Source organism: Cajanus cajan, chromosome 10, assembly GCF_000230855.2.
Source record: "Cajanus cajan strain Asha chromosome 10, NIPB_CcT2T_4, whole genome shotgun sequence".
NCBI lineage: Eukaryota > Viridiplantae > Streptophyta > Magnoliopsida > Fabales > Fabaceae > Cajanus > Cajanus cajan.
The window spans coordinates 22707717-22734309 of record NC_138526.1 but is presented as its reverse complement, the minus strand read 5'-3'; the positions used below and the strand labels follow the sequence as shown (position 1 = coordinate 22734309).

General features: G+C 34.5%; 1 protein-coding gene across 1 annotated transcript; it reads right to left on the bottom strand.

The window, feature by feature from the left end:
* On the bottom strand, positions 1-26251 carry TERT (telomerase reverse transcriptase). The gene is made up of 13 exons (XM_020378063.3): positions 25871-26251; positions 24744-24818; positions 23084-23149; positions 22835-22985; positions 21545-21984; positions 20106-20229; positions 19736-19880; positions 13041-13179; positions 11489-12721; positions 2736-3274; positions 1582-1854; positions 1115-1397; positions 1-358 (listed from the first exon to the last, which is right to left on the bottom strand). The coding sequence occupies exons 1-12, from the start codon at positions 26162-26164 to the stop codon at positions 1124-1126; spliced, it is 3753 nt and encodes a 1250-aa protein (XP_020233652.1). The 5' UTR covers positions 26165-26251; the 3' UTR covers positions 1-358; positions 1115-1123.
* Between the last annotated feature and the right edge of the window lie 342 nt (positions 26252-26593).

The window sequence follows — 26593 nt, the reverse complement described above, 5'->3', positions numbered from 1 at the left end:
TAGAACGTAAAACAAAAAGATATAATAACCGGTATGTAATGTAACTAGTTGCACTTGGTATGTAATGTAACTACAAAACAAAAAGATGTAGGTAAAACAGTTTTCAACATTTACCGGAGTACACCATTCAAATCTCCCTTTTTCTAGTAACTTTTCTACTGTTGAACGTGACATGACATGGACTCTTCTCCCTGATTCAAAGCCATGTGAAACAAAAAAACAACAAAAACACGTGTGCCAGATATAATAACCAAATCTACCACTCAGCATCACATAGCTGTATGTTCAAAAAAACAATTGAAAGAACAAGCATTCCCACGGCAACTTATCACTTCTATCATGTACGATTGTCTCTTACCTGCATAGAAAAAAATTTAGGAAGTAACAATTAGTATGATTAAGTTTTATTTTATATATACATATGTATAAGTTTATCCACTAATTAATTATGCTGAAAATTTGCTGCTAAAGTGTTCTACTTTGCCTCATATTCCATGAAAAAAAATCACGTGGAATGAAGACATAAGTTACACATTTTTGCAATATTTTTGTTTACAAAATTAGTGATCAAGTTTATTTTAAATAATGGCACCAAGTGAAAGACATTGCATTATCCCCCAACATGTGGGTGAGAAAATACACCAGGATGAAGTAGAAGTAGGCTTGTACAATGTATATGATTGATTAAGGGAAAAAAATGCTCGAACCAATTAACTATGCTCAGGTTGAATTAGTCAAAATAAAAAAAATGTAACTAATCTAACCTGAACCAACCCAATCAAATTTATGTCAGGTTAAACAATTGATTATATATATATACATATATATATGTATATATATATAAGATCAAAATAAAATTGAAAGTATAGGAAAGAAAATGAAAAAATAATAAATAAATAAATAAAAAGCAGTTCAAGCCTGATTGAGTTCAACTGGTTTGCCTGTATGACCAATAATGGTTGGTTACATTGTAGACCTGATTTAGCCTTTGGGCTTTGGATCAATTCAGGGTTCATGTCACCAATATATCCAGATTCTTGATCACCCCATGAGGTAGAAGAACTTGAAATGAAATATTTCAACACAAAGAACTACACCAATAATCGAAACTAACCTTCAAGAGCTAATACTTGATGTCCCAAAGTAAAGAGGAATTTTTTTTATTAATCGCATATTTCAGTTCAGGGGACACCCTCCCAGACATTCTGTGTGATAACAACCTTAACCTCAGAACTGCCAGCAACTCCTTATGACGTGATTCCTTTCTCTTTAGTACTTGTATGTAAGCATGAAATCCAAGCCATTCCACTTCTTCCTTCTCCAACTCAAGCATCGGCTGTATATCTGAATTAAGACTCATGGAATGCATCCTTTTCTTTATCAAAAGGTGCATATATCTGGCAGTGGAAACATAATTAACTAACTGTTATAATTACTAGAATTGAAGTATTCAGAAAGAAATTCATAACCATTGAATAACTTATGCATAGCATTAGTTTCATGATAAGAGTCAATCAAATCAACAATGAGAAAAGGCTGTGTTAATATCAGTCCAACCGTAAGATAATATTACATCCATACCTCAGAGATCTCTGAATAATGTTTGAACAGTATCTTTTGGGAAGTTTGCAGATGAATGATAGATCCCGAATATAGCAATGAAACTTCATTGCACATAACAAAAATATTTGATAAATATTCAATCTGACAACTGCTGCTGAGTTTATATTTGAATCAAAGAATATAGGGTGGCATTTAGGTCTCAGAAAGAGATGCAACTTCTCCTTAAGATGAATACCAGGTTTACCTTGCCAGCAAACAGTAAGTGTCGAGCTTAAATGGTTACACAAGTACCTGTTAGGCATATGGAACTACTTATTCCAAAAAAGAACTAAAAAATAGATTCTCAATATGAATAATACTTAACACTAACATTCAAACACGTAAGTCAATAAGATTACGACATTAAATAATGCAAAGTTACAATTATGATTATAGGTGAACAGTCTAAAAACATGCCACACCTGAACACATTTCAACTATAAATTTGTCTCGCGACAATTTTATCTCAGAATAAAAAATGAACAACTCAACCACCAAACTATAGTTGCAAGACATATGGGATAGTCTACAGACTTCTCAAATTAATCCAATCCCAGAGTAATCTAATTAACCCCTTCCCCAAGATCCTGCCTCTGACAAGAACAGATCAACAGAATATAAATTACAATTCAATCATGCACGTCATTGCCTGTGAAATTCATACCAAAATAAGTCACAAAATACCCTCATATTACATCTGAACAGCCATTTAAATGCATTCACTGGAGGATTACCACTATTACTTAACATTTAAATGTTCTCATTGTTTCTTGATCTTACTTCTTACACAAGGTATCCTCTCACAACCATTCACTGATAGACTAATCTTCATTCACAGTCCCATAGGCCATAACCTCTAAACTTTTCAAGTAAAAACAGATTACAGAAATAACAAAAGAAAGCAGAAAATTATATTTATGTGTATTCCAACAACTGAAAAATGACTTTGGTAATCTATTTATTAAAATTTTGTATAAAATTAAGAAAATCTTGTCACTATTTGAAAATCCACGACTTGAACATCAATGATAAATAAGTACAGAAGCAAACATGTATCTATGTAACATGGTAATAAAACAAGAATACACATTATAGGCTAATGAGATCAATTAAAAAGCTGAGTAAAGACTAACTTGGAGTAGTCAGCCTGAATTTCCATGGTGGAGCAATTGATAAGAAGACCACTCCATCGAAGAAATGAAGTAGCACCATTTTCACTCGCATAAACTCGGTTTAATTGAGAGCCTAATATCTGTTCTACATCAAAGTTTGCACCAAACTTTTTCTCATTCATGTAGCAGTTGTAACCACGAAATCCTCTTTGTAGCCTGGAGAGAAAGCTAGCTGCCTGCTTCTTTGAGGTTGATATAAAAAGGATATCATCAATATATCGCATTAGCATGTAAGATGAAACTTTATTATCACAGTTGGTTTGTGCACTGTTATTCTCCTTGCAATTGCCAGACTCACGAGTCTTCTCAAGAAATGGAAATATTAAATGTCTCTCCAAATGTCCATAATATATGGAGCAAAGCAAAGATGACAAAACCCCTCCCTGGGGAATACCAACACCTTGCAAGTAAAATTTCCCATCAAATTGCAACACATTGTGCTTCACATGCTCCATAAGATCTGAAAATAGAACTTTCTTTTTCACAAGCTTCCATCGTTCCTGAAATATTAAAATATATATATGTTTAAATTAAGTATAGCACATGATTCTTTTTACTAAAACTTTTCATTCCTAAATAATCATGTACTTAGAGAATTTACACAATTTCTTTGAAGAGAAAGCAATACTAATATGTTAAACTTGATCAATACGTACAGTGCATCAATTAGGCAGGCTTAACCCCATCCAGGTTATCAAATTGAGATTCAATTCATGAATCGCAAAGGTAACTTTTGAATCATGAATCATAAGATTAGGGGACAATGAACAATAACTACAAATACATCATATATAGGTATATATATATATATGACATGTAGTGTTTAATGTAATAATTTTAAACTAGAAATATAAAAAAAAAAAACAGCTTATTCGTAAGCCTCATAATACAAAACTTAGTTGTATATACAAATTTTTGTGAAGCCTCCATTTTAGAAGAATGATATCAAAACATGACATAGACAAATACTGAGCATGCAATGCATGAGTGACAAATAAAATAGTGAAGTAATCAAATAGGATAAGTTTAAAAGTGCTCCTACAAATCATTTTCATTTAAAAATTTAAGCTTTTGACTTTTCAGTTTCTTTCACAAGAATTGGTGAAAGTAAAATGAAAAGAGAATAATAACTAATCCTTGAATCGTTTGATTTTAATAGAAATATAGAGAGAGAAGTTGAGAGAGAGAAAGAAAGAATATTATTGAAATGTAAAATATGTTTTCCACTCACTGAATAGAGAGCACAAGTTGTGTTTATATAGAGCCAACAACTTCTAATAGAAGGTGTTGGACCATAACAACTATTGGCCTATAATGAAAAACAATAAATGTGACTAACAATACAATAGAAAACAATAAAATAGAAACTTCTCTATAAATCCTGCACTACTGTTGTACATATATGTAAAGAGTAAAACTACACTCCAATACCCCCTGCAAGCTCAAGTAGGGGGAGGAAGATGTGGCACCTCAACTACTTGGAGTTTGGACCGAAGAGCACAAAACCTAGAGGGAGAGAGCTTTCGTGAGAACATCAGCACATTGATCAATAGCTGGAACATGGATAACTTGAAGATGCTTAGTAGCTACCTTCTCTCGAACACAAAAAGATCTAATTCAATATGTTTAGTTCGCACATGAAGAACAGGGTTGTGAGCTAGGGCTACAATGCTTAAGTTGTCATAGAATATAATTGGATTTGAAAGAAGAACTTTGTGTTTAGAGAGTAAGGTTTGTATCCAAGTAACTTCAGCAGCGGTAAGAGCAAGGCTTCGATATTCTGCCTCAGTGTTAGAACGAGCAACGACAGTTTGCTTCTTGGACCACCAGGACACAAGATTTGGTCCAAGGGAGATGGAAGCGAAGCACCTGATGTAGATCTCCTATCATCAGGATCTGATGCCCAATCTGCACCACAATAAGCATGAATAGAAAAAGGGGTGTTGGAAGGGGTTGGTTCCAGGTGAAGTCCCCAAGATATAGTACCCTTTAGATAGTGTAGGATACGTTCAACGGCAAACCAATGTTGTTCAAGAGGGTGGGACATAAATTGACAAACTTTGTTCACTGAGAAGCTGATTTCGGGTCTAGTGATGGTGGCATATTGTAATGCCCCAATCACTGACCTATAGAGAGACACATCCAAAAAATCTTCAGATCCAGTTTTGGATAATTTGCAGCCACTAACTATTGGAGAAGAAATGGACTTTGAACCTTCCATATCAGTGCGATTAAAGAGATCCCTAATATATTTGCTTTGAGTTAAGATAAGTGAGCCATCAATCTGAGTTTCCACTTCAATGCCAAGGAAGTAATCAAGGTTACCAAGATTTTGAGTGAAAAAGCATAATTAAGCTAAGAGATTAAACTATGAAGAATGGTTGAATTATTGCTTGTAATGATAATGTCATCTACATATACCAAGATGTAGATGACATTATTGGCACTAGAGTAGACAAACAATGACGGATCCCACTTGCTTGCTTGAAAGTCAAATTGCAATAGAGTTGATTTTAATTGCACAAACCAAGAACGAGGTGCTTGTTTGAGCCCATAGATTTCTTTGTGAAGTTTACATACTAGACTCTTGTTAGTAGATTCAAATCCTTGAGATTGAGTCATATACATTTCCTCTTCAAGAGTGTCATTTAGAAAGACATTATTGACATCTAGTTGTTGAATAGGCCAATGATGGGTTAAGGCAAGGGTAAGAACAAGCTGAACAGTGACAGATTTGATGACAGGTGAGAAAATTTCATTATAATCATATCCAAATTGTTGATGAAACCCCTTAGGAACGAGGTAGGCTTTGTATTTTTGGACAGTGCAATCAAGGTTTTCCTTAAAACGAAAGACCCATTTACATCCTATGGTAGTCTTATTTAGTGGTAGATTAACAAGGGACCATGTGCCATTGTGAAGTAAGGCATTGTATTCGACCTGCATTGCAGTAAACCAAGTAGAATTGGATAAGGACTGTTTAGTTGTTTTAGGTTCAACATGGGTCAACGAAAGGGTTGGTTATAACATAGGATGAACATTGTGAGGATGAATGATTGGAAAATTATTGGATTCTAGGATAGGTAATGTAGGGATGGATAAATTGGAAAGAGACATACCAACTGTAATGTCTTGTGAGTTAGGTGATTCAGGAGGAATGTTTAGTGAGGTTATTGATGTGTGAGGTTCAGTCTCCACAATGGGTGATGTTTCATAGGTGGGAATTGAACAATGTTCATTTGAGAAGGTTGATGTGGGGCGTAGAAGTATGAGTGTTGGTTACAATAAGAGGAACTTGGGTTGTTTCTTGGGGAGAATTGATGGTTTATGAAGAAAAGAGATCCTTGTAGGGAAACCTAGTTTCATTTAAGACAACATCTTTGAAAATTGAGGCACCATCTGCTGCAAGGCACTTGTAGTCTTTGTGAGATGTGGAATACCCAAAAGGACACATTCTTGAGATCGAAATTGAAGTTTGTTTTTGTTGTAAGGTCAGAGATGTGGAAAGCAAAAACAACCAAAAATTTGAAAAAGTTGTAATCTGGAGGTTGTTGAAAAAGTTTCTGATATGGAACTTCATTTTGGATAAAAGATGATGGAAGCCTATTGATTAAGTAAACACTTGTGATAAAAGCATGATCCCAAAACTGCATAGGCATATTAGCTTGAGCTAACAAGGTGAGACCAAGTTCAACAATATGCCTATGTTTACATTCTACTACCCCATTTTGGTGGGGTGTGTGTGGACATATGATACAATGTTGTATTCCAACACGATTGAGATATGTTGCGAAGAAACGGTACTCTCCTCCCCAATCAGTTTGAATGGCTTTAATAGGTAGTTGGTATTGATTCTTAACCATAGCATGAAATTGTTTAAAAATATCAAGAGTTTGGGCTTTGCTTTTAAGAAGATAAATCCATCCAAAATGTGTGTGAGCATTAACAAAGGTAACATAACATTGATACCCACATGTAGATGAGGCTAGTGCAGCGCCCCATAAATCACTAAATATTATTTCAAAAGGTGTGTAAATAGTTTTAGACAAACTAGAATGTAATCTATGGGACTTGCCAAGACAACAATGGGCACAAAAATCTGGATCAATTTTATTCATAGATGAAAATTTGTAATTTTGAAAGACAAGTTTCATTATATCAATATTAGGATGACCTAATCTAGAGTGCCAAGTGGCAAAAGAAACAAAATTTTTAGTTGTATGACCTGTAGGATTTTTGACAATTTGATAAGACTTGAAGGGTTGTTTGTTGGAAGTGAAAAGCAAGGCAAGAAATTGATATAGACCATCAAAACCAACAAAGCCTTGAGAAGAATTTCTTAAGTAGCTTGTGATTTTACCAAACAAATTGTGGGATGAAACTCAAAAAATACAGAATTATCTTTTGAAAATTGACCGACACTAAATAGATTTTTGGTAATGGATGGAATAAAAAGAAGATTATTTAGAGCAAAATGAAATTTAGGATTTATTGGGGAGGAAAAGGTAGTAACACTTGTTGAATTAATATTGAGGCCCTAACCATTTCCAATATTGATTTGATCCGGTCCTTTGAAAGGGGTAAACTGTTGAATATTTTGAGACATTGGTTACATGATTTGAAGCACCAAAATCTGGATACCAAGTGTTATTTCCAAAAGAAAAGGATGAGGCAATCATGGCCTCAGGTTGTAGAAACAAAGTACACTTGTGGGGTGGGCTTGGTCGAGGCCCAAGAATTCCATTTTGGTGGAGTGGAGGATGAGAGAGTTGTTGTGAACATGAATAAATGTACTACATTGCAGTAGATTGGATGGTGTAACGAGTATTGGGATTGGCAATTTGATTAGCAAAAGTAGAGATAGGTGTATCCAGAGGAAAATATGGGGCAAAATTCTCATCAAACTTGTGGTAACAAGACGCAACATGCCTGTAACAATAGCAGACCTGGCATTAAATGCTAGCAAATCTAGCTCGTCCACAACCACCACAATTTTTGAAACGACCACCAAGAGAGCTAGTTTGACCACCACAACATTGGACGAATTAAGATCTAGGTCCTTGATGGGTAAGATTTGCTTGTGGGTGTGATATAGAAGAATTAGATTCGAAGGAGGCTGCAGCGACATTAATGAATGCAACAACTTTCTTCTTGAATTTATCAACGCGAGATTTGTTCCAAGAAGCAAGGTTTCCACTTCGTCAATGGACAATAGGTCAAAGTGACTGCTAATGAGAGACATGATTGATTCATATTCTTCAGGTAAGCCTTTAAGAATGATATCAAGATAATCTTTTGAGGAAATAGAGTCACCAATGGTTGTGGGGGCATCAACAAGGGTTTTTGAATGCGGAGAACATAATCTGAAATGGTTTGATTTTCAAGATTGGTGTTGCGTAGTTCATTGTGGAGTTGATGAGCTTTGGCATTTGTGTGAGAATGAAAGTAGGAATGTATTTTATCCAAAGTTGAAAAGATGTTTTGCAGCCTATAACACAAGTAAGCTTGTTTTTAGACATGGAAGATTGCAACCAAGACAACAAGAGTTGATCTTGCTATGCCCAAGCAAGACAGGATTCAGAGACTTGTCCAGCATCACAATCAGTAATTGAAAGAAACTTTTGAGGAATCTAAGGGTTGACGAGAAAGTGATGAAGTTTGTGGCCCTTGATCACTGGTTCAACCTACTAGCACCAAATAAGGTAGTTCTTGGTGTCCAACTTTTCTAATATGGTGTGGGAAAAGGTGAGAGATGGAGAAGAGTTAGTCGGTGGATTCTTTGGATGAACAGTATTGATTGGTGTAACGTTCATTGGTGGAGGAGACGGTGGTGTTGGAGAAGAATCAGTCATGAAGGAGGTTGTTGAGAGGATCAAGAAAGAAAGAAAGGATCAATGAGCTCTATGATACTATAAAAGAAATATAAAGAGAGAAGTTGAGAGAGAGAAAGAAAGAATATTTCTGAAATGTAAAATATGTTTTCCACTAACTGAATAGAGAGTACAAATTGTGTTTATATAAAGCCAACAACTTCTAATAGAAGGTGTTGGGTTGTAACATCTATTGACCTATAATGGAAAATAATAAATGTGACTAACAATACAATAGAAAATAATAAAACAAAAACTTCTCTATAAATCCTACACTACTGTTGTACATACAAGTAAAGAGTAAAACTATACTCCAATAGATTTGTATAGATAAAACAGAATAGCACTAATTGCACCAAGTTCATAAGTGCTCCATCAAATCATTTTCATAGGCCTTCATGACTTTTCAATTTCTTTTATAAGAATTGGTGAAGTATAAAATGAAAATTAAAAAATTGTTAAATCTTGTGATTTGTATAGATAATACGGAATGCCACTAATTCATTCATGTAACATAAGATCAAAAGCCATTTGAGATTCATCTTATGATTTGAATCGATAGGCAGCCAAAATGTATTCAAGTGAAGGATTCAAATCGTGAATCATAAGAGTCTAATAACTATAATTCCCATTTATATCAACCATATACTTTTAATATTCCCAAAATATTAGTTTAACCCATAAACCAGTCACTCCTATTGCTCTGAAAGATGGATGAGTAACCATTTGAACAATAGGCTCATAATTTATTTAAATAAACAAACATAGCATTAAGTTCATTTTGCTAGATTTGGACAAAAGTACTAAATCTTCATCACACAAGCAACACTAGAGACATGAAGAAAATGCATGAGATGGCACTATAATTCACACCTGTATGACAAATTGAGTTCTCATTCTTGAGAATAAGATATCCTTTGTCCAAACTCTCCTTTTCACCTAGCTACATATGTTCCTTGTTTTGTGACACATGTTTAGAGCTTTCATGTCAAAATCAAATCAATATTTTTATCCATAACTGCAATTCCTGCTGAGACTTTGGGCTGTCTTCCGTTAAGACATCTAGTCAACCACATTTTGGAGGCCGGTGGTGCCACACTTGTGTGACACCAGAGCACATGACTTTAGGATTTCCTGTTGATGGATGCCACACTTGCGCCATGAATGCAAGGGGAGTACTAAGTTATATTTTGATAGACAGATATTCTTTTGTTTTTTATGTATGGGGTTGTAGGGGGAGCAATAGAACATATTATGGTTATTAGTGACTGCACAATTGGATTAGCTTATTTTGATGAAACAAATGCTTTTATTTGCAGCTTCCTGAGAAAGCATTCAAAAAAGAGAAGGCAATGCCAAACATGCACTTAGTCTTATTAGTATTTGGCACAGACCTACACTAGTATTAGCATATATATCAGTCTTGGATAGCAGCAGAGAACAAGCGACCCCAAAACAGTGACAATGGAATAGCAAATAGCAAGATGATTGCTGTTACAAAATTATAGATAAAGTTAAATAATTTATGCACTAGAGATACATGTATGCTCAAATATAAAAATGCTAACCCAAATTGAAGATATATTCATTGTCAATAATAAAAAATCATAAGGGCCGAGAACAAAGAACAAGATCAAAGGAAAATGCAAAGATTAGTTAGAGTGAGAAGAGATGGTCAAAATTTAACCATAGAGGTCAGGTATGGCTAAAACTACAGTAAAAGAAGGATAGACCTCTGAACCTCAGGTCAGGGTGACCAGAAATCATCACCACTGGCAAAAGACAATTGAGAAATGTGCTAGCTGGGAAAATGCTGAGAAATGTCACCACTGGCCGGAAACTGTATCCACAGAAGAGGGCTTTCATAAGGGTGAATGTCTTCAAGTGCAAGAAAATTACGGCCTGTTGACTTCTATTTTCACTTCTAATTTACACAATTGCCACCTTATTTTCAATCTATTTCCCATTTTCAAAGATTTTTAAAAGAAACAGAGAAAACAAAAAGAAAGAGGTTTTATTTTTCATTGTATCCAATAAAAATCTTTAAAAGCAGAATACGTGTCAATTTTGTAAATTAAGAGTAAAAACAGAAATTGAAAACAAAATTAAATAGACCCTTGGGGTTTCATTTGAAACCTCTGATTAAATGAATAGGGAACAAAATTATCCCTCCTTCTAAAAAGTTTAAGGTGACACTGCTATAGAGCTAACTAGGGGTAGAAAGTAACAATGGCACCCAATCCAACCACGATTTCACCTGCTATCACAGCTGCACGTGCCACAGCAGCTATTGAAAACCACAAAGCTAGTTTCGTAAGTCTAGGAGCTGCCTCACAGTGCAATCCTACTCTAGCATGCTATTGACAACTACAAGCAAGGTTTCAAATTGAGATTCAAATCGCAAATTGTCAAGCTAATTTTTTGAACCGTGAACCAGAATTTGTTTCATACCCTAGGATCAGTGTTCAAAATTAAACAATATTGGTGCTCAACCCACTAACATGTCATCTAAAATTAAACAGAAAAGACTGATGTGGTTGTGAATGATACTACCATGCAGTTAGTTAGACACAGAAAAATAATAGTATTAGAAATTTTAAAAAATTATTTAATAGATTATAAATTTTAATTGAAATAATAATGTCATTGTCATGTACTCGCTCAAATGATAAAGACAAATTTAAATGATGTAAATCATATGGAAGAAGGTAAAGGTCATTATTGACGCAACAAAGCATGTGATTGAAAATATAAACTTGTTATGACCCAAAATGAATCAGAACAAATGGTAAAGGAATGTACAATATACACAACCTGATGACTTTCTCCTATGTAAAAGGATACCTGGTTAACAAAGACAGAATGCCTGGAACGAAAGGAAGCAAATGAAGTGAATCGTGTATGAACATTGTTACTTGTTTCATCCAGCATCGTAAATTGCTTTTGAACCCAGAGAGACTTCTTTGTGCAAACAACTTGATCATACTGCTTAAGAGAATATTCATCTTTCAGTAGAACATCATTCATTATGCCAAGCAGCTTGTCCTGATCAATATAATCAAACGCTTTCAACACGTCAGACGTGACAATAAATAGACTAGGCATAGATGTTGATCCCTTCTTTCGGCCAACCAAAAATGGGCATAACTTTTTGTAAACATCATTGTAGTCAAACACTGAAGAACCTAGCTTGTCCGGTTCCTTGAACAGAATTCCTTTGATAATAGTATGGGCATCACGAAGAACAGAATTCACAGACTGATAATGTTCAAACTTAATTTTCTCGTGTTTTACCTTCCCCCATGTTTGGCAATTTTGAACCCCCTTAGTGGACACAAGCAATGGCATTCTTGAAGAACCTTTCAGATTTGCCACCATCCTTACTCCATTTTCTTTTGGTTGAAGTCTAAGCTTTGAAAACCCAAATGATCTACCTCTAAGAATATTACGTACAGCCATATCATCCAGGTTACTGCATCTCCAGTCTTTGAAGCAAGCAATAGTGCTACCAGACAACTTTTCCCAAACAGGTTTCGGATAATAGTAAATATCTTGTTTCCCTTGCTCACTTTCAGTAACATAGAAGCTTGCTTGCACCAAAGGTACAACCAGACAAGAGTAATACCAGAAGATCCACTTCTCCAGAAGTTTACGTTTAATACCATGCACGGAATCATTCCAATTCTTGAATTCTTGATGAAATAATTTATTTTTCCCTTCTGGATACTTTGGAACACAAGCATTCTGACTATTTAAGAAATATTCATTTGATAGGAAAGGAAACAAAGATATTTTAAGTTCATGCATACATAGTTTTAAAGGGAATTTCTCAAATCGTCGTAAGTGTATGAACTTGGAAATATTTCTCCTCATTATTCTCCAAGCAGGAGGAGTACCTAATAATTCGGGAGGAAGTAAACTCCTAGAAACAGCCCATATGAAAGATACAACTTGACTTTTTGGGCAATATAACTTGACTGCCTCAGATTGCAAATCTATTGCTTCCACAGTATCTGCACAATGTTTAGTACCATACTCCCAAGATTTCTTGTGCTCCTTTGTCTCTGATACATTGTCCTGCAGTAAAATTTATTTTGAAAGGCACCAAATATTTATTTGAATATGTAAAAATAAAAGCATTATAATTATTAGAAAAAATCTAGAAACTAGAAAGCACTTTAGACATTGTATGCATCATCATCAATTTGGACCAAAACTGTAGCCATGCACATCAACTAAGAATTCTAGGGATAGCTTTATACAACCTCGGCAACGAGGTGGAAACATCTTAAACCACCCAACTTAGTAAAACTTTCAACATCCTATAGGTGACAAAAAAAAATGAGAACTGACCAATAGTAAAACTTTAACATCCTAGGTGACAAAAAATGAGAACCTTAAGTCTGGAACTAGATCCTCCAATTGTATGTTTATCCAATGATGGAAGAACACAATGCTTATCCAAGAGCTTTGTATGCTGGCAACACCGTGTCCTACGAATGAGATGCTTAAACCACTTAACAAGGGCGTGATACCTGTAAAAAAGTATTAAAGTCAAAAATAAGTGCAACTTAGAAGAAATTGGAGCTTTCATCATCAACCTTGAACTTTAACGCATATAAAAAGTTTTATTTGTTGGGAATTGTGCTGTCACAATTGAGAAGAAATAATAATCCTGAATGTTATTGAGTGATTTGAAATACAAGCACTAATCCACCTATATAGACTAATGATAATAGAGAACAACAACAAAGACTTATCCCTGTGGGTGAGGTTGACACAAATGATAATAGAGTATTAAAAGGAAAAAGCATCCAGTAATTGCAGGCTATCAATTTGGGAGATATATTATGCACAGGAAATATACTGTCCTAAATTAATGCTAATTACATATTTACAACACTTCCCCTTGAGCTGGTGAATGAATGTCAATCATTCCCAGCTTGCAAGTTGATGAAACCAAGGTTGTCAAACTTGAGAATCTACGCAAACTCGTGGAGCTCCCGTAGACTTGTAAGAGTCTACCTAATATTAAAAGATATTAAAAAAAATGAATACACACAATATGATATCACTAATTCAACATTCTAAGTCTGAAATAAGTCAAATAACAACAATAAAATGTCATAATACAAATCTTAACCATACATGAACAACCGAAAGTCCAAAACACATAAGTCCACAAGTCAAAAACATAAAACAAGATCTAAATTTATCAATCAAAGTTCACTCTCCAACAAATTCACGTGCATCATCATCATCTTCATTTTCTTCAAGCTCATCCTCTTCGTTTGATGATAAGGGTTCTTCAATATTAACATCATCAAAGACCAAATCCTCAAGGTCATCTAAAGTTGGATTGGTTGAATCTCCAACTAGTTCAACATTTCCACCATCATCCACATTTTCATTTTCATCCCTAAGTGGTGGTTAGACATTCTCTCCATTAAAATTAGCATCTCCCTTCTCAGTTATCCACTCATCATCAGAATGAAGTTCATCAAAAGGAATAACAAGATTCCTTTTCACTTGTTTACTCTTTAACTTCAAGTTATACATCACATAAACCAAATCATTCATCTTCCTTTGATGCAAGCGATTTGTTCTCTTTGTATGTGTTAGAATAGTGGATTAAGCCTAACTCAACCCTACAAAACCGGCTTGTAAGGTAAGGGTTGCTTTCCACTTATATACTATTCAATTGCCTAATCTCTAGTCGATATGGGACTTGGGTTTTTCCCAATACACCCCCTCACATCCAACACTATTGAGCTTGGTACGTGAATAAATGGTGGGTGGCCCTTTTTAATGATCTAGGATTGGCGGGACTTGGGTTTTTCCCAATACACCCCCTCATGCCTGTGAGGCATGCATCAATGGTGGGTGGCCCATTTTTAAAGTGGATCTAAATGGCTCTGATACCATGTTAGAATAGTGGATTAAGCCTAACTCAACCCTACAAAACCGGCTTGTAAGGTGAGGGTTGCTTTCCACTTATATACTATTCAATTGCCTAATCTCTAGTTGATGTGGGACTTGGATTTTTCCCAATACACCCCCTCACGTCCAGTACTATTGGGCTTGGTACGTGGATAAATGGTAGGTGGCCCTTTTTTAATGATCTAGGATAGGCAGGACTTGGGTTTTTTCCAATACACCCCCTCATACCTATGAGGCATGCATCAATGGTGGGTGGCCCATTTTTAAAGTGGATCTAAATGGCTCTGATACCATGTTAAAATAGTGGATTAAGCCTAACTCAACCCTACAAAACCGGCTTGTAAGGTGAGGGTTGTTTTCCACTTATATACTATTCAATTGCCTAAATCTTTACGAGGTCCTAGGATAACATATATATGTAACAAGCTAGATGCATATGATATATATGCTCCAGCTTGAGGGGGAGTGTTAAGATAATTCTGTTTAGATATACTAGTTTATCTTCTCCTAAGTCATCCTTAGTCAGTTTTATCTAAATCCCTAAACTTTAGGGATTGATTATATTTTATGCCTATTTATTTTATTGTACTCATTCAGATTCATAATAAGAAATTATTCATATTCAAAAAATAAAAATAAAAAAAAAATAGCAACCCTCACCTTACAAGCCGGTTTTGTAGGGTTGAGTTAGGCTTAATCCACTATTCTAACAGTATGAACCTAGAAAATAGAACACAAAAACCAAAATTTCAAGATTACCTATAACTCTAATTTCTAAACATTAAAAATTAACAACTAAAAACAAAGACATTAATTCAATTACTATTTCAAATGAACTCCAGTTAAGCTCACATCCATAAGAGCTACAAGTTAAGCTTAGTACACGGATGGCAAACTTCTTTAACTTTGCACATCCATCCCCATAGAAGTCCCACCATTTTGTAGGAAGCATAACCTTCCTACTACTCACTGCAGTATCAAACCCAAACAACCCTCTAGCATAATGAAAGTCAGCAAATTGCATATCGATCTTGCTCCTCTCATTCAAGTCACTGACCAACCTTGCCATACAATTGTATAACCCTTGTTTAACCTCAACATCATCATCTCTAAAATTAGGGTCATAATGGAAAAGGGATTGAGATAATATGCAACTACATGTAAGGGCCTATGGAGTTGTTTATCCCACCTTTCATCAATAATATTCCATATAGGTTCATAGTTATAAATATGAAATAAATCCAAGTTAGGAATATTCCCATTATCATATACTAGAAACATGAGTACATAACTATACTAAATAAGATCATTAAAATTTCAAGGGAGTTGTAGTTAGAACTTAGAAAAGTTACCTTTTCTTAACATTGCCGAAGTTGATTTTTATCTTTTCCTTGGCACAATCCGTCCCATCATATATAAAACCCATGGTAGGTTTTTCATCAGAATCCACCAAGAGAAGGACAACATAAGAGGAACAATGGCTTTGAGACATATGATTATGTTCTTCCATAAACGACTATCTAAAGCCATGCCTTGCACCTTTCTCCCCTCCGGTGTAGAGGCAAACCTACTGGATTCCACTCATTTGAGCAACATACTCATCAATGACGCTTTATTATCATTGAGACAAGATAGACTTAAATAAGCAGTAGCAAATCTAGTCATATCGAGTCTAACCAAGTCCCTCCCCTTGGTGAACTTCTTCAACATGCTAATGAGCATTGTTCTAGAGTATATGTAGGTGGTAATCTTTCACCTTTCTTGATAGTCACTTCATGAACCTTTAGCTTCTCAAAATCCTCAAATATCAAATCAATACAGTGGGCAGCACATGGAGTCCAATACAAATTCTTCCATGTCTACATTAACATTTCACCTACTGCCTTGTAATTTGCAGCATTGTCTGTCACAACTTGGATTGCATTCTCTTCTCCTACATAATTCACAACATCCAACATTTTAATAACTTTATCAGTTGTTTTAGAGATGTTAGATGTGTCTAATGAATATAGGAAGACTGTCCCCTTAGGATTATTGACCAAAAAGTTACAAATTGATTGCCTCTTCTTATCTGTCCATCCATCACACATGATTGAAAAACCAGTTCTCTTCCATTCTTTCTTAAACTCTCCAAGCATTGAATCCATTTTAGTCACGGCTTGTTTCAAAAGTTTTTCCCTCACATCATGATAAGAAGGGGGTTTATAACCAATTTCATATCTCCTAATCATCTCACACATCTTTATAAACTCTACATTTTTAATGGAATTGAAGGGAATGGCACTTGTGTAAAAATATCTTGCAACTTGTTGATCAACTTGGTCCTTGTAGTCTTTTTTCATCATTTGGTTTAATGTTATTTGAACTCCACCACCACCAACTCCATTTCCTTTTGTAAAAGCCCTCATGACATCCTTCCCTTTCCTTTGAGAGCTATCTGTCATAGTCTCCATCACTTTCTCTATGTCATCTTCTTCATCAATATTGTTACAAATATTGTACAGATATTGTTGGATACATATATTATCCTCACTATCAATTAGGGATATGATTAGATTAGTTTCCATAATATAAGAGATTAGTATCTCTATCATTTATTGTATTCACTCTATAAATAAGATTGGTGTGTGTATAACAAGACACACAATTCCTGAATCACAACATGGTATCTAGAGCTTAGGTCTATTCCTTTAGAATTTTTTTTCTCTTTTTCTTCTTGCAGGGGCCTTCACCGGCCGACCACCGCCGTCGGCCGACAACCGCCGCCGGCCGACCACCGCCTCCGGCCGGCCGCCGCCGCCGGCCGCCGCCGTTTAATTTCATGGAAAAGCAAAAAGCAAACTACAGTTGCTAGATCCACTACAGAAGCTGAATATCGTGCTATGGCAGCAGCTGCAAGTGAAGTCACATGGCTACAACAACTTCTCAAGCAACTTCAAATTGGAGACACTCAAGGAACTAAACTCATCTGTGATAATGAAGCTACTCTCCACATTGCCTCCAATCCAGTCTTCCATGAGCGGACTAAACACATAGAAATAGATTGTCATTTTGTAAGAGAGAAAGTGCTCTCAGGAGAAATCACCACTGAATTTGTCCACTCTAGTGACCAGTTAGCAGATGTGTTCACAAAATCTCTTAAAGGGCCTCGGGTTGATTATATTTGTAACAAGCTTGGCGCATATGATATATATGCTCCAGCTTGAGGGGGAGTGTTACAGATATTGTACAGATATTGTTGGATACATATATTATCCTCACTATCAATTAGGGATATGATTAGATTAGTTTCCATAATATAAGAGATTAGTATCTCTATCATTTATTGTATTCACTCTATAAATAAGATTGGTGTGTGTACAACAAGACACACAATTCCTGAATCACAACAAATATCAAGCAATCTTTTTTTCCTCATTGATGCCTCTTTAGCCTCTGCAACAATTTTCATCATTAGAATTTTAACTTCTTCCGATACCATTGCACATGGCTCAAAATCATCTCTAGTACTAGCAAGGTGATGCTTAAATCTAAAAATCCCCCCACTGACAATTTTTGTGCAATAGTTGCACTTCACCTTTTTTCCATTGCCTTGAACATCTGTCCCATACTTCCACCCAATGTCAGTACTGTTTTCAAGGGCATTTGTCCTTGTTTTGGAATTGCTTGAAGACTTTGAGCCACCACCAGTTCCAAACATCTTACTAATTATAGGAGTAACACTAGCAAACCAAACAAACACCCCAAAACAGCACAACAAACTTGAAATTAAACAAATAGGGCTTCAAGATTAAACAAAAACACCCCGCAGGGTGTGCTGGTTTAGGCAATCAAAACAACACAATCAACAACACCTATAAATTAGAACAGCAGGGATGCAAAAAGTTCGAATAAAATAGCATAAACACAATAGCAATAGCATGGCTGAAGGAGTAAAAACAGAGGAAATGAAGCACCTTTCCAACGAGTGTTTTCTTGACCTGGCAAAGGTGAATGAACGATGCTGGACGAACAGGAAAACATATGGACGAACAGCTCGTCGAAAACTGCAGGGACGACACTGGAAGCTGCAAGGACAGCGTTGGACAGACAGAATGAAGCCAAACGGTGTCGTGGGAGCTCGAACAGAAGCAAATCGAAGAACGCAATAGGAGGGAAAGTGTGGTTTTCGTATGCAAAAAGTGAGAGATTGCAGAAAATAGAGAGGAGACTAGAAACTCTCTCTGAAACGACATTGTTTTGGGCATTTAGGGGGCAAAAAATTGACCTGAAGCTGACTCGCAGACTCGCCCATAGACTCGCGATTCTGAGCAATTCTGCCTGAGTCCAACTGAGTCTGTACAAGTCTACTAGAAAACGATTCTAGAAGCGAGTTAACCAATTTTCCTACCCTGGACTCGTAAACTCGTACGATTCTACGAGTTAACTCCGTAGTTTGACAACCATGGATGAAACCATTCAATGGACAGGCCCTTAGTTCGGTGGGGTTGGCAGTCCAAATCAATGTTGGTCAATAGCCAACACTAGAGAATGGCAGTTAAAAATGGTGGTTGGTGACTGACATTATACCTAGGCACAAAAACCATGCCTAGAGTTCAGAAATCAGGTGCAATGAAGGCAACAGACAAGCTTATGGTTTTTCAAGATGCGGGGATAAAGCTCCTTTGCAAGGAGCTATGATGCCAACTTGAAAAGAGAATTGAAAAAGTATTTGTTTTTCTGATTATTTATAGCGGTAGGAACAACAAATATATAGGCATGTGAAACTATTGAAATAAAACTAAGAGACTTTAGGTAACAAATTTGTACATGATAACAATAACAATAAGAGAGAAATTAGGGAATTAAAATCCTAAATATATGCTACAACACTCATTCTGAGACCAGAAACTCATCTGGAAAATTGTTGAAAATCAAAGCATTTTCTAAAACAATAGTATAAATGTTTTCAAATTAGGCCTGCAGCATCATGAAGTTCAAGCACCAAAGTAGAAAGATAACTGGATACAAGAATAAAATGAACTTCAAATGTATTATGAGCACAAAATACAGGGCATGAACTTGGGACCTTATAAATGATTAATAATTAAAAGTGTAATAACTTTCACAATTAACAATGTATTGTAATTAAAAATTCCTTCTTGAACTTACAGGCATCCAGAGTCAATGAGATATGAGTCATTGTTGTGCAAACAAAGCATTGGCTGAGCACCGGCATTCACATATGAGAAGCCAAAAATTTCACCAATGAGATGCTTCGAACAAGCCAAATTTTTCTTTAAGGAATATAAAATATCTGAACATAATTTGTGAAGGAAATGTATAATATCTCCAACTTAAAAGAAGGAACAACACAACAGAACACTATAACATTATAACGATAGGGAAAAATAATGTCTCTCAAGAACTTAAAGGACAAGTGATTATGAAAGAATTCCTAAAACAATGAAGGGAACCAAAAAATCCCATTTCAAGGGGAAAACTGTACATCATGTCAAGTTCAAAACTCATTTGTGGATACGATTCTTTGGAAGAAGTGAACAAGACTCCAGGTTATAAAAAATAGATTGCCTTTTGATATCAGTCCTCTTGGGAACAGCGGGAACAGATTGCAAGATTAAACAGCAAGAACATTGCCACAACATCTGCAGTTAAACAACATATAAAGAGCATGAGAATACAACAAACAATTATATGGGGAGATACTTTATGCGACCAAATAAAAAATGAAATCTGCACCAAAAAACAACAAATAAAAAATGAAATAATATAAATTACTGTTAGTGAAGATTGAAATGAACCCCACGGTCCTCTTGAACTTCAGCATTAATATTTAGGGTAATGCAATCATAACGTACCATCAACATATCAGCACTCACTCCTTCATGAACATATTCCGAAACTATTTATATATATTACTGTAGAGTAACTAGAATGTGAAATATAGTTATCTCCATCAACAGCTCTTATCAGACAGGTTAATTTTCCTTGCTTCTTTGTGAGCTTTTGCTCATGGGATTTTAAAGGGGGCGTTTCTAGGACATGCTTGCAAAAGGACTAGATCTTCTGACATAAACAATTTCCTTTACATTTCACTTTTCTGTTGTTACTTTGTAACTTTAGGCAGTAGATCATTATGCTCCAACTTTATATTCTCTTCCATCTCAGCGAACTTCTCTTTTATAAAGAAAAAGTACCAAAAGCGAAGCACTTGCTTGTGCCTGTTGTAGATAATACTTACTAAGGCATTTAATGCATGTCTATCACTGTGATTAGTAAGTTACTATGAGAATCTGGCTTGAACCATGGTACAAACTCCTACAAGCCTAATTCTGGCTCTTGAGAATTACTATTTGCGATGTCGAACTCCACTTATTGTTGCAAATGATTATTGGAAGCAGACAATCTATACTATTCTAGCATTTCATAAAAATATCATATGATTCCACCTACAGTAAACACCAAAGGTAAAATAATGATCAAATATAACGCAAATAAATTAGATAGTAATTCCTCATATTAGAAATGGATTGAGCCTAACTCAATCACAAAAGTTACCTCAATGAAGTTTTCTACTCATTCCTAATCAATGTGAAACATCTGAACACCATGTCTCTAGAAGTTTAAACTTTATCCGTCCACCATATATCACTTTGCCATAACTTGAAGTGTTGTATGGTTTACAAAAAATCAATAATCAACATTATTCCAATATGCACTAAATCCCAAAGAAAGTAAATAAGCTTAAGGATGTCCTACATAACTATCAATCAGGATTCAGTACAATTATAACACCATACATTTGACATTATCAGTATTTTGGATTGATGCTAGCTACAAATGTGTGGAGCACATGAAGAATACAAGTTTGATACAGAAAAGAGTCTAATACCTACAAAAATCTCAGGACACAAGCTTGTCAGTGGCATTCAACAACAGTTGATAAAAACAATTGATCACCTTTTTCTGATAACTTAAGCTGGTGGTGTTGGGCTGAAAACTAGCATGCAAGCAATCTGTATCAGTAGCAGGTATGTTGCAATGTGTATTTAGACTATTTTCTTCAAAGGTTAAATGCTTTTGCAATTTGCTACTGCGCCGCTGCCAACTAAATGGCCTAGAACGCTTTCCAAGCCTAGGTGTAATACAATTCAAGCCTTGTTTCACTTCTGACTCTAATTTGCTTGTGACAGTTCCAGTTCTTGTTGACTTGGGAACTTCAAAGACACTCACATCATAATTCCTGCTCCCATGATGCCTGGTCAGTTGCATCGAGGACTTATCAGTTAAACCAACATTACTTGAAAAACCCAGAGAACCATTGGTACTATGAGAAATATGGCACTTTAGTTTCTCTACTGTCAGGTCATCAGCATCAGCTCTTTTTCTCTTTTGTGAATCTGTTGCAAATAAAACCCATTATTGCATTATCTCACCAGTAGCCAAGAGGGAAAAAGATATTTCCCATATTTCATGTTCCTCTAAACTCATGACACAAATAAGTTTCAGGAAAGAAGACCCAAGATAGCAATAACATTAATCAGAAAAACTAATAAGAGGAAGAGGAAGATGACAAATAAATGGGTTCAATAATAGTAGAAGTCTTAGAATGTAGATTTGGACCTCACTCAATCTCACAAAACATGCTTGTGAGGTAAGAGTTGTCTCTTATTTGTATACATCCCTTTATTCTTATCACTAATTGGTGTGAAATCTAAAATACACACCTCTATCACCAAGCACTACACATCTCAAATGTGAAGTTTACAAGATTGAACATTTGTTGGTGTTCGGATAACAGAAAAACAAGTTGCAGATAGGCTCCACAACAATCACTAATATAGATTCCAATATCATCTTAGAATGTGAGTTTAGACTTGACTAAATCTCACAAATCAATTTGTGAGGCGATAGTTGCTCCTCACTTGTATACACTACTTTAGCCTTATCACAAATTGATGTGACATCTCTAATTAGAAGGCTTATTGATTCATGAGTTTATCCAATCAACGATATACAGCAGATATGGCAACAGTTATTGATTTTTCAGATGTGGCAATTTACATTCAAATCTTCTATGAATTTTAGTTACTAGACAAGTAAATTTAAGATAGAAATCTAAATGAAGTAATGAACAACAAAACCTTCCGTGCTTTATAGATGGATTAAATATGTCAAACGAATATATTTTATAGCAATAACAAGAACCACGAAATTCTTTGTTAAATTTAATAACAGACTTCTAATTACCATTCTGATAGTGAAACTTGGGTTGACACTTGAGCTTATCAAAGCATACACGACTGATTAGAGGACCTCCCACCTGGTGGTGTTTTCCATGGGGAACTGGCAGGAATATTGATGTATTCCTTAGCAAGTAAACCATAAAATCATCTCCAACCTGCATAGATGAAAGTTTTTACCTAGTTTTGATAAGAAAAACAAAATAACCTTTATCTAAATAAATATTATCCTAAAAATATTGATATCATCACATACCCTACTTAACAGAAGACACCAAGATGCACAGGACAAAAGCTCCACAGTAGGGCTTGAACATTTACGCTGCATATGAATAAAATCAGCAAATACAAGACATATATTCATGCACATATACACACTGGAATTCATAAAATACATGAAGACATATGCCTGCCTAACCAGTAACTACCCTCTAAAAAAATGAAGGAATAAATCATATTAGTCTTCAAAAAATATTATAACCCTGAGTCCCTGACATTATTTCATCCTTAGATCACCAATGCATTAATATGAATCCTCCATTCTCCAGTTTATATTATGTCAACTCTCAATAGTTAACTAAAATCAGGTAAGAGAACCAATGTTCTAACAAAAACCATCCAGGAGTATGCAGTCTTGAGACATGCAATAGCACAAAAGTTTTACGGTCAACAACATCTAATTAATAAAACAAATCATTTTAGGTAGTACCTAATAACGCAACTGCATTATGACTCCTTGAAATATCTAATTCAACATTAAGAATACTTTTATAATGGAAAAACAGCAAAAGAAACAACAAAAAAGAACAAAGCAAAGTAGAAAATAAGTGCAGATCCTCTAAAATAGAATGGTAAAGTATTTAGTAAAATAACAAAATAATTGATTCATGTAACACTTAAATTAAAAAGCCTACTACACTTTATCTATTATATTATACATCCATATTATTTCTATTTCATTTAAATAAAGTTGATTAATGTAGCACTTAAATTATAAAACCTACTAAACTTGATCTATTTTTATTTACATCCATATTATTTCTATTTCATTTAAATAAAATATAACTAATTAAAAATAAACATAACTATTTTTTTAATAAAAATCTGTTTATAAATATAGTTTTTTGATCGATTGCAACATGTATATATAACAAATAATATATATGCATTAGATTTCTAATTCAAGTAGTTTTTTTTTCCTATTTTTATCATTTATTAATATTACCTAAATATCTTTAATTTGCTATGAATTAGATTATACTTTTTACATTTTATTAAAAAAATTGTTTTAAGTTTTCTTTCTTTATTAAAAAAAATTAGAGATATATTTTACTTAAATGAAATAGAAATAGCATGAATGTTTATAAAGAATGAATCAATTGTGCGAGATTTTGTGCATGTTTCAAAGAGATTATAATTCTCTCATTTAAGCTTATTTTTAGAGGAAAAAAGCTGTTTACAAAAAAATAACTGTGTTTAGAACAACTAAAGTTTGTAAACAGCTTTTTTTTTCTGAAAAATAAAATGTTTTTATAAAGCTGAAAATTTGAAGCTTAGATTATTTCTCAACAACTTTTTTACCTTTTAAACTGATTTATTACATAGAAATTGATTTTTTTTAACCAAACGAAATTAAACATCTTCAAATTTATTTTCAACAAACTTACACAAACAAAATTTCATTTCGATCATAATTGATTATAACAATAACCGATTATTCATATAATCAATTATTGAAATAATTTAATTTTCACAGCTTTCACAAACACACCCATTATAGTTCAAGTATTATGTAAACTAATTATCTTATTAATTTACTAAATATTTTACCATTTTACTTTGGAGAATATGAACTCAGTAAAAAATACACAAACAACCAAAATAATTGTACAGTACTAAAGAAGAAATGAAGTCACCCTATCATAACCATAGGACAACACATTCGATGGCTCCCGTCGATACAGCATCCGTTCAATGGTCCTCTTCACAATCTGAAATTCAAAATCACCGTCGAAATGACTATTTTGGAATGGCATTTCAATAAAAAACACATAAAGGAAAACACATTTATCAAGAAAATATCGCTCCTTTCATTTTTTTCCACCAACCCAATCCTTTTCCCTCTTATTTTGTTCTGATACATGAGGAAACAAGAAAAAAACAAGTAAAGGTTTTACTAAAATTTATTGTATCCTATATCTTATTTGGACATAAAGCAACGTGGAAGGAGAAGAAAAAATATTGTTAATCTCTTCATAAATATTTTTTTTTCCTATCCTCTTATCGTTTTCTTCACTTTCCACTTGTATTGAATCACTAACGTATTTCTAATACAGGCATGTCATTTCCCAATTTCACTTTATTTTCACCCTTTCTTATACGTTTCTCTACTACTTTCACCATACCACACAAAGCACAGATAATTACCAAAAAAAAGAACAAATAATTATGAGCGCTTTTAGAAATAAGTTTAGATGAGTTTTGAGGATTTCTTTACTAAAAATAAAGAATTTTCGCTTTTGAAAACAAGTTTTTTTTTTGCACTAGTGTTTTAAGGCTTCACCTTAGACTATTCTAATTCCGCCAGGAGGTAAGTAAAATCTAATCAAGAATTGTTTCTGTCAAGGATGAGTTCAGGCACTGCACGAATAATTCAACCTTGGATTCAGGTCATTACCACTTATATCTAACTCCTTGATTTTTGAATACAAGTTTAGATGAGTTTTAAGAGTTTCTTTACTAAAAATAAAGAATTTTTTTAATATATAATTCTCAAAAGCACTTTTAACATGTATTTGAAAAGGAGTTTAGTTGAGTTTTAAGAGTTTTTTTTTACTAAAAACAAGGAACTTTTAACTTGATCGATTGATTCATATGCCTCTATATCATTTTCTACTTTCTACTTCCCACTATTTTTCCTTTCCCTTTCTCTCTTAATGTCATTGTTTTCTACATAATCCAAACAAAGCGCTAAAGTTGTTATCATAAAAAGTTATCAATTCAAACACCAATGCGTAGACAAAAAAAAAGTACTTTTCAATACCTGATCTTGGGGCAAGCCGGACGGGGGAACGAAGAACGGAACCGAAGGCGCGTTTTCCGAAACGACGACGTAGCACTTGGCGAGGAGTTTCCGGTAATCGGAGGGATCGCCTGGTCGGAGGAGAAAGGAGTTGGCGTCGGCGGCGCAGCCAAGGCAACGGCGGCCGTTGCAGCGACAGAGCACCGGCGGCGGAGGGAGCAGAGATGTGATGGCGTCTGAGAGGGTTCGCGCTCGGTCGCGGTACAGGCGCCACAGTACGCCTGGAACCCGAGCCCTGTTGCGTTTCCTCGCCATTTTCCCGAGAAAGCGAGGGAAAAGTGAAAGAGTGAGAAAAGTTTTCAAACTTTAGTAGAGAGGGTGTATTAAGTTTTTGGCGAGGTGGGAGTGTCTTCGGGAATCTGAACGTCAAATGTTAATTTTTTTATGGTTCGTCAAATGTTAATTGATAATTAATAATGGTTTAAATATATTTTTAATATTTTAAATTCAAGATAAATTTATATTTAGTTTTTAAGTAAAAAAATTATTTTAGTTTTTATATCTAAATTTTTTCAGAGGATTTATTAAATATTGTCGTATAAAATTTATCAATATTTTTAGTAAAAATATCACATTAAATTTAATTAATAGTGTATAACTTAATTAATATTCTTAAGAGAGTATCACATTAAACTTAATTAATAGTATATAATTATTTTAATTTATCACTTTCATATATATTAT